At 44.1% G+C, this 12,220-nt stretch overlaps 1 protein-coding gene across 1 annotated transcript; it reads right to left on the minus strand.

The window, feature by feature from the left end:
• Nucleotides 1-10,296: 10,296 nt before the first annotated feature.
• Nucleotides 10,297-12,060, minus strand: RPL22L1 (ribosomal protein L22 like 1). Its single transcript, XM_017726868.1, has 3 exons — nt 11,968-12,060; nt 11,462-11,650; nt 10,297-10,551 (listed from the first exon to the last, which is right to left on the minus strand). The coding sequence occupies exons 2-3, from the start codon at nt 11,593-11,595 to the stop codon at nt 10,407-10,409; spliced, it is 279 nt and encodes a 92-aa protein (XP_017582357.1). The 5' UTR covers nt 11,596-11,650; nt 11,968-12,060; the 3' UTR covers nt 10,297-10,406.
• Between the last annotated feature and the right edge of the window lie 160 nt (nt 12,061-12,220).

Below are 12,220 nucleotides of genomic sequence, written 5' to 3' on the forward strand. Positions count from 1 at the left end.
CAGATGTTGCAGTGATGGAGCCCAGCCCAGCTGGGCACACACACCTCCCCACCTGGGGCAATGGCCCCACAGCTCTGACAATGTCCCAGCTGTGCCTGTCCTCAAATGGACCTTGGGTGGACCTGAAGGAGCCTGAACAGGTCCCAAGGACTGATGCTGCTCATTGCATCCAAAGCTGTTGAGCATCCCACATGAGGGTGCTGGGACATGGATAAACCACAGTCACAGCCTGCTTTGCCCAATACTCTTCCTTCAATCTCCCCACTCCTGTCACTGTGAGCAGCAGAGCCTGTGACACCTTCTCTCCTTCACCACTCAACAGCTGCAGATTCACTCTTCACACAGAATCAGAGAATGGTTTGGGTTCAAAGAGACTTTAAATCTCATCCAGGTCCAACATCCTGTCATGGGCACGGACACTTTCCACTGGACCAAGTTACTCCAGGCCACATCCAGCCTGGCCTTGGACACTTCCAGGGATGGGGCAGCCACAGCTTCTCTGGGCAACCTGTGCCAGGGCCTTCCCACCCTCACAGTAAAGAATTTCTTCCCAACATCTAATCTAAATTACTCTCCTCCAGTTTAAAGCCTTTCTGCTTTGTCATCTCTTCACTTAGATTCTGCAAATGGAAATTAAAAAGCCTCTGAAAGAATCTGTAAGTAATTTCTAATGATTCTTCCCAGGACATTTTATAAAATGAAAGACCCCTGTGCTCTGTCTGCAGTTAACCAAGGTCCTCTGGAACCAGGAGAATATTTTAAGAACAACATTACTTTGCAGCAGCTCATAGCTAATGAATTCCCAATTCATATTTCACAATAGGTTTAGAAGAAAAGAAAAATCCATTTTCCTCACAGCTGTAATGCATTTTCCAGTCACTTGTGGAACAGACTGTGCTCAGTCCTGCAGCAGTGTAAAAAAGCACAACTCGAGTTTGGCTACTTTGTGGCCGGGGTCCTTCACCCACTCCACGCTCTAATTGCATTAAAAGTGTGCATTGCAGGGGCTGCCAGAGGCTCCATTTTCATATTACTTTGTTGGGTGCTCTCCCCATTTCTTCTTATTCTGGTTTTGTTAAGTGCCTGCAAAACAAATTACAGCAAATATTCCCTCATCAGGGCAATGCTTCTTAATTCCCAGTGCATTATAGTTTGTACATGTTGATGCATCCATCTAAATTGTGCCGGCGGAGACCTTGAAGGGAGTCATCAGGAAATTTCATCTGTTTGGTGATCAACTTTCTTTCACTTATCCTGGTTCCTCTGATTCAGGATCAAAGGAGAGAGGCATGACAGTAAAATCATAGAATCCTAGAGGGGTTTGGGTTGGAAGAGACCTTAAAGATCATCTTGTTCCACCCCCTGCCATGAGCAGAATGACCCCTTAGGAAGGAAGACACCTTCCACTATCCCAGGTTGCTCCAGGCCCTGTCCAACCTGGCCTTGGACACTGCCAGGGATGGGGCAGCCACAGCTGCTCTGGGCAACCTGTGCCAGTGCCTCACCACCCTCACAGGGAAGAATTTCTTTAATCTCTTTCAGTAAATTATGATATTTTGAATATCCCTACTGCAAACAAAAGCTGGTGTTCAATTACTTCCCATAACAAAGTCAAGGGGGTTTCTTGGTGGATCTTCCATGACTTTAGGGAACTGGAAGCTCCCAGCATGGAGCAGGATGTGATGGTGTTTGCTGGACACGGCTCCTCCTACATGATAATGGATCTGGGTGAGGAATCCTCAGCACCACTTTGGGGTGGGGAGAGACACAAGAATTTGTCCTCGGGTATCTCTGCAAAGCCAACAAGTGCTGCCCTCGAGGCTGCTGCCCACCAGAGCTGCTTGTTGTCACTGTCATCTGACGCTCTGTTGGTCCTGGGGCTGTGAACAAACAGCAGGGATGCAAAACCTGACTCTCACCAGATGATGAAGCATCTTCTGGCATCTATGCTCACCTTTAGGCAGCAGCCAGCACAGAATGGCAGCAGGTCTGTGCTGGAGAGGTGGCAAACAGGGCTGGTGTGACCTGGCTGTGGCTTTTTCAAGGCATTTAGTCTGCCAGACAGGGCAACAAAATCCCCATGCATTATTCTGGCTGCGTATTTGAGTCCGGCAGAGGGCCAGGATGCAGTTGGAGACAGAACAGCCTCTCTGGGTCACAATTCTTTCTTCCTCTTTGCTCCCAGGAGTCACCTTCAGTCCCATGTCTGCTGGGTCTTTAAAATTTTAGGAAAAATACTCATTTCCAGTCAGTGTGATAAACTCTTAAGGGAAATGGGAGGAAATCTTCCTAGCAAATATTTTACCCAAATCGATGGGTTTCTAAAGAATGTTTTTATTTTGGCTAATCAACCAAGAACTAGTCTGGTGACAATTCCCCCCAGCTCTTGTTCCTGGAGATCCACTGTTTGCTCCTGGACTGTGCTAGTATGTGCTTTGCCATAAATGTAATGATTTTGGGCAGCTCCTTCAGCAAGTGAGTTGGAGCATCCCATCAGCTTATCCTCAGTGAGCATTTTCCTCATATCTAGACTACAAGCTTCCAACTTCACTTGGGATCTAGCTTTCCCATATCTCATCTCTTCCATATGATTCCATGTTTTTAAAGGCTTGGCATGAGGTAATTGTGGTTCTGCCTGTGTCAGCCAGGGCTGTCACAGCCAATAGACCCACACCCCATGATGTGGATGCTGACTTGCATCCCAGCTCTGCTTCTCACTCGCCTATTCGGTTGTTCTTTTGCATCTGCAATGAATCAAAGTGTGGTCTCATTAATAATAGGGTCTTGAAGCATTTTAGCTTCAATATTTGGTCTTCAAGGTATTGTAAATAGTACCTAAGTGGTGACATCAATGCACTGCCTTAGAAGTAAGAGCAAAGGAGGAATCTGGAAGTACAAGGGGATGTGGATGTGCATGCCAACATGCTGATTCTTGGAGTTCATTGAGAAAAATACCCAGGGAAATGTAAAATTTGTAAAATTGGTTATGGATAATGAATGCAGCTGTAAAAGTGCATTGTGCACCAGCTGGAATGTTGTGTACCAGCTGGGCAAGCAGCTCTTTTCCATAATTCTGGATTCACCTTAGAACTTTTAATTACTCAACTCAAATTTCCAACTATTTTCAAGACTGTGTGACAGGTTGTAAAATAATCCTGATTCATTCAACCCAGCCTGGGCCATCAACCCCTGGCTGCTGCTGCCCACCCAGGCTGGAGCTGGGCTATTTGGGTTGTGTCCTGCCTGCAGTGGGGGGTCCTGGGCAGAACATGGCTACAGCTACTTGGTGCAAAATACGATCTTCTGCCTTGATCTTTCCCCTGTGCAGCTGAGATGGACTTTGCTGCTGTGTTTTCTGTTTTGGAGGCAAGCTCTTCTGTTATCACCCCCTGACATGAGCAATGGATCTGATATGTTGTCTCACCCTGGGGAAGTTTTATGAAAAATCAGTGCAGCATTGCTTAACCTCTACTTCTGAGTCCAGATAAACACTCGTGCAGCGAATTTCAAATCAAAAGAATAAACCACAGAGCTGTCCCAGGTACTGGGTAAATAATGAATGAGCAGTCCTTGGTGCCTCGTGTGGATTGCCCGCTGCAGCTCTCCAAGTGCATTGCTTTGGTATTACTCCCTCCAGCACTTCGGTAAGAGCTCACGGAGTGTTTGTGACCAGCTCACCACCACCTTGCTCCATTTGCAGCCCAGGCCAGGGTTGATAGGATGTTGCAGAAGCCCTCAGGTTTCAGCAAGGTATTTCCCTGCAAACAAGACTATCAAAAATGGGCAAACTGGGAAGGACCTTGATTGTACCCCGTGTTCACTCATCCCTCTGTCAGTCCAATCCTGGCCTGACATCAGCACTGATTCTGACTCATATTTTCTCTCATATCTTTGAGTAACTGTGCTGAATGTAGCCACGCTGGAAGACTGATTTTTTGAGCTCGTATCTCTAAAGTCTATTTGTAAAACTGTCTTGAAAGGGCTGGCACAGGAGTACCATTTGTTTTACAGGAACTTGGGCATCCCAGCTCCTTCTGGGGCCTAGCAAAGCTGAGGAGAGCACACATAAACATCCTCATAATCATAACGCTTTTTACTTGGCTGTGTGCAATACAAAAGGCCCAGAGGAATTAGGCAATCAACAGCAGCAGCTTCTTGACCTGCAAGCAAAAACCTCCCCAGGGGTTTTGTGTACAGCAGAACAATGTCCTTTCTGCACTGGGTCCAGCAATCCCACCCTGGCAAAGAGCATTGGAGCTGGGGCAGGGAGATGCCCCTGCCAAGGGCACTGACAGACACAATCCCCAAAATATACTGGAACAAAAGCCCAGGGTTTTGCCTGGCTTCTGGTTTCATGGGCTTTGATTTTTTTTGGTTACTGGGCTGATGTGGGAAACAGGCTCCCTGCTAAGGGTGAGCAGGAAAGCCGCAGCTTCATGTCACAATCTCTGCAGCTTGTTCTCCCAACAGATAATTCTGCACCTGCAAAAACATTGGTCACTTTGTGCCTCTTTATTGTGTTTGAGGGGAGAGGAAAAGAACCCTCCTGAGCTTTCCAGTGTGGGTTTGAAGGTCAGAAGTCGCTGAGAATAAGCAGATTTCCTCTCCCTGCTAACCTCCAAGGGCCATCCAGCTCATCCCAGTCCCCGGTACTCAGGATTGACACCAAATACTCAGTTACACTTCTATGACTGCTGTGTGTAATTATGGAGATATCCTGATGGAGTTTGGAACTCAAGTACTCAGTGCAAGCTCAGATGTGGGGCAGCACTGTCAGCACCTGCTGCTGTGATCCCTGTCCTCTTAAAGGCACTTTCCCTGGGAACCATACATATTTATAGATAGATGGACAATTTATCCTGCTTTGGGCTTCAGGCTTCTCACCCCAGTTCAGCTTCCCCTTTCTTCCAACCCACAGGCTCTGCAAATGATTCCTGCCAGCCCCACACTGTGCCCCGTTGCAGCTGAGGGCCATGGGGAGGGTCTTTACCCCCGGGGGTCTCAGCATGGCAGGTTGTGGCAGGAGGAAGAACCCTGAAGCAGCTGCTGGGGGAGAAGCACAGAGGCTTTACAGCTCCCAGCCTGTTGTGTCAGCAAAACTACCCTTATCTCAGGACCCTTATCTGCCAACAGTGCAAATAATTTCTAAATGAGCTGGAAGGAGGAAGACTGATGAATGCAGTTTTGCTGGAAAATGTTATCAGGCTGGGAACAGGGATGGCTGAACACTCCTTTATCTGTCCTGGACAAGAAGTGGGGGATAACAGGGTCTCCCCAGCCTGACTCAGTGACAGCACTGCTCCCAGAAGCATTTTACTCTTCTGTATCAAACTGAAGAGTTTTAGCTATTTGCTTTCAATTCTGCTGTTTGTGCACCTTGCTGTTTATTATTCAGTGCCTTCTGTCCTCTGCCTGCACCCTGTGCCAGGGATTAAGAAGATGCTGATGCTGTTGTTGGCTTTGCCTCCTGGAGGTTGGGCTTAGAGCATCCTGTTGGTGTGCAGGGAACATCAGTGTGGTGATGGAGCCACTGTGTGGGCACTGGGCCACTGTTAAAAAATCCTGTTGTCCCATGTTCCCATTTAAAATCCTTACTAAACCTCCAACCTGACAGCAAAAACTGTGTAACAAACATGAGGCTTAAATCATGCTTTAAAGCTTGCTGGGATGGGCTGTTTGAACTGCCTTGACATGTTAAATCATTTAATTAAAAAAAAAAAAAAGATAGTAATCTATTAAAGCATTTCTCTCTTAGTTTCTCATTTAAATCCAGAATGGAAGGACAGCAATGGAAAATCTTTCCTGGCTGGTGGCTCTTCAGTGTTTTATGCGTTTATTAATGCCCAGACCAAAGGGATTCAGGTACAAAAAGCTGCTCAGGGCAGTTTCCAGGTTCAGAGTGGTCACAGAAACCCCGCTTGGAAACAATCCCTCAATCTCCTCCATGAGGACTTCATGGGATCCAGCTGGATCCAATTTGGGCCATGTTGTAGCCACTGTCCCAGTTATTGCAGGCCACTCCTCCCACCCAGCATTGCTCCAGCATGAGCTGGGGCTCAAATAGCAGCCAGAGAGCTGAGGCAAGCCTCAAAGGGGCTTCATGCCAGCACCCTGCCAAAAATGCACACCCCACAGGAATTTAGTTATTCCTGTGTCCCCAGGACAGTGAGGCAGCAGGATGGGCTGCGTGGATTTAGTTGCTGCAATAGGATGGTGCTGACAGGAGTCCCTGCCAAGCCCCACCAGGACACCTGGGGCAGCCCCAGAGCTCTCTGAACACATGATGATAAATAAAAGAGATGCCTATGTAGAGCGTATGCAAATATTATACTCATACGCATACAAAATGAGGAGGTAACTTGATCCCTTCTGATCTGCCCAATAAGAAGCCTTTGCTTTGTTTTTGTCTGTAAAAAGAAACAACAATTGCTCCTATTTTTTGTCTATATTTGGTGTAATCAGATCCCTCCATCACTGAAGCTCATTTCCTGCTGCTGGGCACATCCAAAATATTATTGAGTATTTATTTTTCCATGGGCCTCTCAGTTTCTAATTACTTTGTGCTGATGTTATGTGACAATGTTGAGTCTGCACCTCCATTAATACCTGCCACATGCTGAGTATATTGTAAACAACACATTTTTCAGATATTTCCTGCTATTATTTACCTCTTTATTTCTGATCTGTTTCTGGATACTTAATGAAGCTGCTTTCTGATGGGGTTTTTGGCTGGGAGGGCAAGCAGACAGAAAGCAAACAGGTACATTAGAAGTAACTTAGCTAGTGATGCTTAAAATTGGTGAAACCCTGTGGTGTTTGTTGCTCTTTTTTTAATAGAAGACAGTGAGAGTTTTGCTGCAGCAAAAGTGATAAAAGACTGGCGGTGCAGAAAAATAATATCTCTGTATGCTCACACATAAATAGCCTGTGTGGTGCTGCTACTGCTGCTCCTGCAACAGCCATTTGTGCTTAAAATCTGTTTCTTCTTATTTGACAGACATTGGAATTTTACATGTGTGGGATGTCTCCCATAAACTGATTTTATTTGGAAGACAGCAGCGAAAACATTTTTTTGAGAAATGAAGGGGAAAACCATTGAAAAATGAAAGGGGGAAGAACATACTTGTTATTTTATTTATATATATTTATAAAATATATTTATGTAAGTATCTTGGCTGTATTAAAGCCTTGTAAGAGTTATGGTGCCATTGCCCTCCTGAGCCCTGAGCTGGCAGGTGTTGGCCTTGGCCCATCTGCTGTGCTACCAGTGCAATTTGCAATGATTCCGGTGCTCTGCAATGATTATTCCTCTTCCCAAATTAAACCTCTGGCTTGATGGACCAGGGCTCTCAGCTGGGGGAAGGCAAAGCAGTGCTCCTGGAGCACTCACTCCTGCTGGATTTTGCACTTGCCCCTTCTGGAAATCCTAAAGCACCCTGAGCATCATCTGAGACTGGGGTGTTTCTGTGGCTGCTGAACTTGGCAGCAGCTCCTGTCACCTGTTAGGTCTCTATTCTGTGGGTGCATTATTTTTCCCAACAGCTTCATCCCGTGGCTGACACAGGAGCACATCCCTGCAGATCTGAGGAGAGCCTGGCCCTCCATCTAGCAGGGCTCTTGTCCAGCACTAAACATGGAAAATTCCAACAGTCAATCCTGTGCATGATCAAGCTGTTTGGGATCTTTTAACTTTCAAAACAAACGCGAACAAAACTGGTTATTTTACAGCAGATTCTGTTGGAAAGAAGCAATTGGCAAAGCATGTTCCTGGCTGAGCTATTCTCTGCCTAAGAGCACAGAAACACTGACCTCCGGCTTTTAAAAAAGCTTGCTTCAACTCTAATCTGGGTAATTTGCATAAATTTACATTTGAACAATAACAGGTTCTGTTTCCTGCTTGCCACCTGCATCACACCTGGCCACTTCAGCTGCAAAAATACATGAAATTATGAAAGAATCACAATTTTTCTGAAGCATTGCCTGGAGTCAGCTTCTCATTTGTAGTGGTAGTTTTCTCCACGAACCTTTTAACAATCTAACCATACAAGCTCCACTTACATTTAAACCTTTTTGTGGTTTCCATGCCTAACACATACAGGGACCATGACCTGATAAAAGTCCGACCTGCACAAGAGCTGCAAGAGCATCCACACTCAGAATGGGAAGCTCTGGGTATGGTCAGTGGAGCTTGGGCACCAACACAGGGACAGAACAAAAAAGCCTGGCTCGATCTAAAGGAAAATTTTACTAAAATTATTAAGTACTCTAGATCCACAGTTGTTACTAGAATTTTGCTTTTTCAAAGTTTAACAATATTTTCAAGCATTGGGAAAAAAAATTCCTGCCTTCCATCCTCAGGGAGCAATACAACCTGCAGGAGCACGTTGGCAGTTTTTTCTCCAAACCCAGCTATGAAATAAATTGCTTTGCTTGCTATCCCAGGCCTTGTTTTCCTCTGACTGGTGACAATCTTTATCGAGGCTCTACCACCACATGGGTGGCTGCCAGCCTGCTTTGAAAGGAAGGATAACAAGGCAGTGTGATCCCATTAGCTCCGATTTTTGTTCGTGCTTGTTCCATTTAATCAGAACAGGTTTGTTGTGTCAGTGTGGTGTAAAGGAGATACTGTCACATAAAAGCACAGCTCTGAAAAACCAGGTGGGGCTCTGTTTTGAAATACAACTGTTAAGTCAGGCCCTTTGCTTAACTTTGTGCAGCAAAGAAAACAGATCAGATCAGTTTTACAAATACTTGCAGCCTTACTGTGAAAAAAGTGGCTTGTTCAAAACAGTATCAACTACTGCCACTGTAAATGCTTTCTAACAGCAAAACCACCCTCAATTGTTGCTTCTACACTGCCTGGTTCTTCTCCAGTGGGAAATCCCAAGGCAGCACTACCCAGTGGCCCAGACTGCAGCAGGACTTTTGCAGTTTATTTCCACTGAAGCATATGAAGTCCAACACATCGTGTCTTGCAGCCAGTTACACACACTGCTCCCTTCCTTTTGCTACCTCTGAAGCAGCAAAATAAAACCACTGAGGCAGACATGGCACAAGTAGCAGTTATTCCACTGCTGCTGCTTCTCTTCTCCCTGGGCCAGGAACAGCTGCTCAAGCACATTGGAAAATGACAAATGATACCCAAAAGGCTGTTGACAAAATTAATTTCCCCTTCTGTACTTCTCATTTCGATTTAGGTAGCAAAAGTGGGTATCATTTGACTGTAAAGTATTGTTTTGTGCTTTGTCAAGTCTCTAAATCATCTGTCTCAGAGGTTTGTCAGTAAAAACAATGCCAATATATTAAAAAAAAAAATCATCAGATCAAAAAATTTAGTGGGCACACTTCAGCCCCAACTACCAGACTTATTCAAGCACAAAGTTCAGTATCAGAGTCTAAATATATCCCTGGTTTATGACACTGAACAAATAGGGCCTTACTTATTCCAGAGTTCACCAACACACCGGAACATGAGTAAATATTCCAAGTAATCACCTGCAGAGGACACTACATGGCGATGAAATGCATCTACATGCAAGTTACTGCAACCTCAGTCTCACAAATACTCTTTCCATAATGAAAACACAAATCTCTCTTGATATTACATGAAGAACTAGCTCATAGTTATGGAATTATTTGTTCCAATGAAGAATTCTCCACTTGTACTAGAGAAATACCTGTTTTAAAGAAATAATCCCAGAAGTCAAATACAAGAACTGTAAAATATATCATAAAAGCAGAAATCTGTATGGATTTTATGGGATTCAGGCACTGTCAATACAGAAGGACATCTCACTCCTTCCCTTAAGATGTTCTAGCTGGTTGCTGGCAATCAGGTTTGTCTTCATATCCTTATTTATCCATCTAATATAACCTTTCAAATCTTTGTTCTCCTGCAGTTTGACTTCTGGTTACACACAGGAATACCACAACCAACTAGTGAATGAGGTAAATCACACAGGAAAAAAAATATTTACAATTTGTAAGCCTATTTTTAAACTAAAATAACTAGAAGTAAACTTGTATTAAGTATTATGCCATTACCCTCACATAAATTCACTGAAGGAGCTGGAACTTTCAGTCACAACAAGCTCTAGAACTATTTATACCAACATGATTAACAATTGATTAAACTGTCCTACACATGGGCAAAGGGCTCAGTTTTTTCCTACTGGGACTTTCACCAGTGCCAACTGAACAGCTGATTCCTGGCAGTGGAAGGAAAACTGCAAGTCAAACAATTCCCGTGCTGTTTTCTAACTAGAATTTAAGAAAAATACTAGAAAACCAACCATGCTCTGTCCAACAGGGTACAAAATCTTTATTCACCAATAAGTTAAAAGTGTTTTTATAAATAGATGTTCTAGTCTTTTGTACTCTGCACTGAGCATAAAGCCAAGGTTCAGTTACTCCTCAGACTCGGATCCCTCTTCATCCTGGCTGATCTGGAAGTAGCGCAGCTCGTACGTCTCCTTGTCGGACGCGACAACGCGGAGCCAGTCCCGCAGGTTGTTCTTCTTGAGGTACTTCTTGGTGAGGTATTTCAGGTACCTGAAAAGCAGGAATTTCACATTAGAAGTTTCTCAATGAACAAGCATTACTGCTGTCTGCACTACAGCCAAGACAATGTCTTGAGCAGGGCAATACCACAGTAACTATACCCAGAAATGGGAAGTTTTCACATGTAACACGCAATGAAAGTGTATTTTCACTACAAGTATATAAGAATTTATTATCTGTTGCTTTTTGACTACACAGTAAAACGCCTGCAACTGAAAAGCATTGTTAAGTGGTTCTAAACCTCAGTCTAAGGTAACAGATTCTGGTGCACCTGTACCAGCAAACAAAGAGGGGATGCAAGGAAGGATCCGTACCTCTCATCAATGCGCTCAGTTCTTGTATGTCCTAACAAACCAAACAGTTTAAGGCTTCATTTGGTTTAAAGGGTTTGTTTGCAACAACCCACATCATGCACGCATTCATTATAATACAACCAATTAAGTAATCAAACAGCCATCCGCGACATTAGTTCAGTGTTATTTTAAAGGTCCATCTTCTCCTGATACATTTCTAAGGACCGATATAAAGTACCTCTATTAATATGCTTAGAGTCAACATTAATTAGCAATCAAGCCTTGAGCTTTAAAAAGTGGTTTTTAAATATCTGATATAATAAATCTGGTTTAATTACATGTTTCACTAATATTTACAAGTGCTATGAAGGTTAGAGCTAACACCTCTCCAAGTATCAGAAGTGGACTAATTTGAACTCATTTTGCAGGCAAGAGCTGAATATTAATGTGTGTTTTAAGGGACATGGTTTAGTGGTGAATTTGACAGTGCCAGCTTTATGGCTGGACTTGATTGTGAAGATCTTTTCCAAGCTAAATGACTCTGTTTTTATGGTCAACATGCCACAGTTCAAACCCCACAAACACAGCAGAACGACACCCATGCCAACCTTTTAGAGAACTGCTTCTCGGATGTCACTGTGATCTTGTTCTTCAGACGTTCAATGTGAACGGTGTTGCCCAAGTTTCCAGTCTTCCCATTGACCTTAACCTTCTCCTTTAGGAACTGTTCCTGTTTCAACATTAAAGAAATAGAACACTAGGGAATGGCACCCTAGGTATGAACTAGGGAAGGGACCCTAGTCAGGTAACAACATTAAAAACCACTGTTTACTTATGTCCTGACAGAAACACTTACAGCACAAAAATATTTTACAGCATGCAATTATTAAAAAATCATCCCAGTGCTAAAACAGAATTTAATCTAAAACAGTTCTATTGCTGGACAGGTATGAAGCATGCTATAGAACCAAATGGCTTTTTTAAATGACAGTATTTTAAAGAACAGCTGATGATTTAACTCATTTAGAATGCAGCTTGTCAACTGCAACTCAGTTACTGCACTAAGGCTTTTATTATACTATGCGTCACAAGAATGAGCAAAACCACAACTTACAAAATTCCCGGAATCAAAGATTCCATCTTCCACAGGATGGGTCAGGTCAAGGCAAAACTTCCAGGTTGACTTTTTGCATTTTCTGTCCTTCTGCTAAAACACCAAAGAATCCCCCATCATTAATAAACCACGCCGTAAAAAACTTTTATCCGACCCAAGGGGGGACACACATGGTAACGGGAGCGCCATCTCCCGGCCAACTCTGCTCGCTGCAGCCGGCTCGGCTCGGCTCGGCTCGGCCCGGCCCGGCCCG

The sequence above is a fragment of the Corvus brachyrhynchos genome, unplaced genomic scaffold (assembly GCF_000691975.1).
Source record: "Corvus brachyrhynchos isolate BGI_N302 unplaced genomic scaffold, ASM69197v1 scaffold162, whole genome shotgun sequence".
Taxonomy (NCBI): domain Eukaryota; kingdom Metazoa; phylum Chordata; class Aves; order Passeriformes; family Corvidae; genus Corvus; species Corvus brachyrhynchos.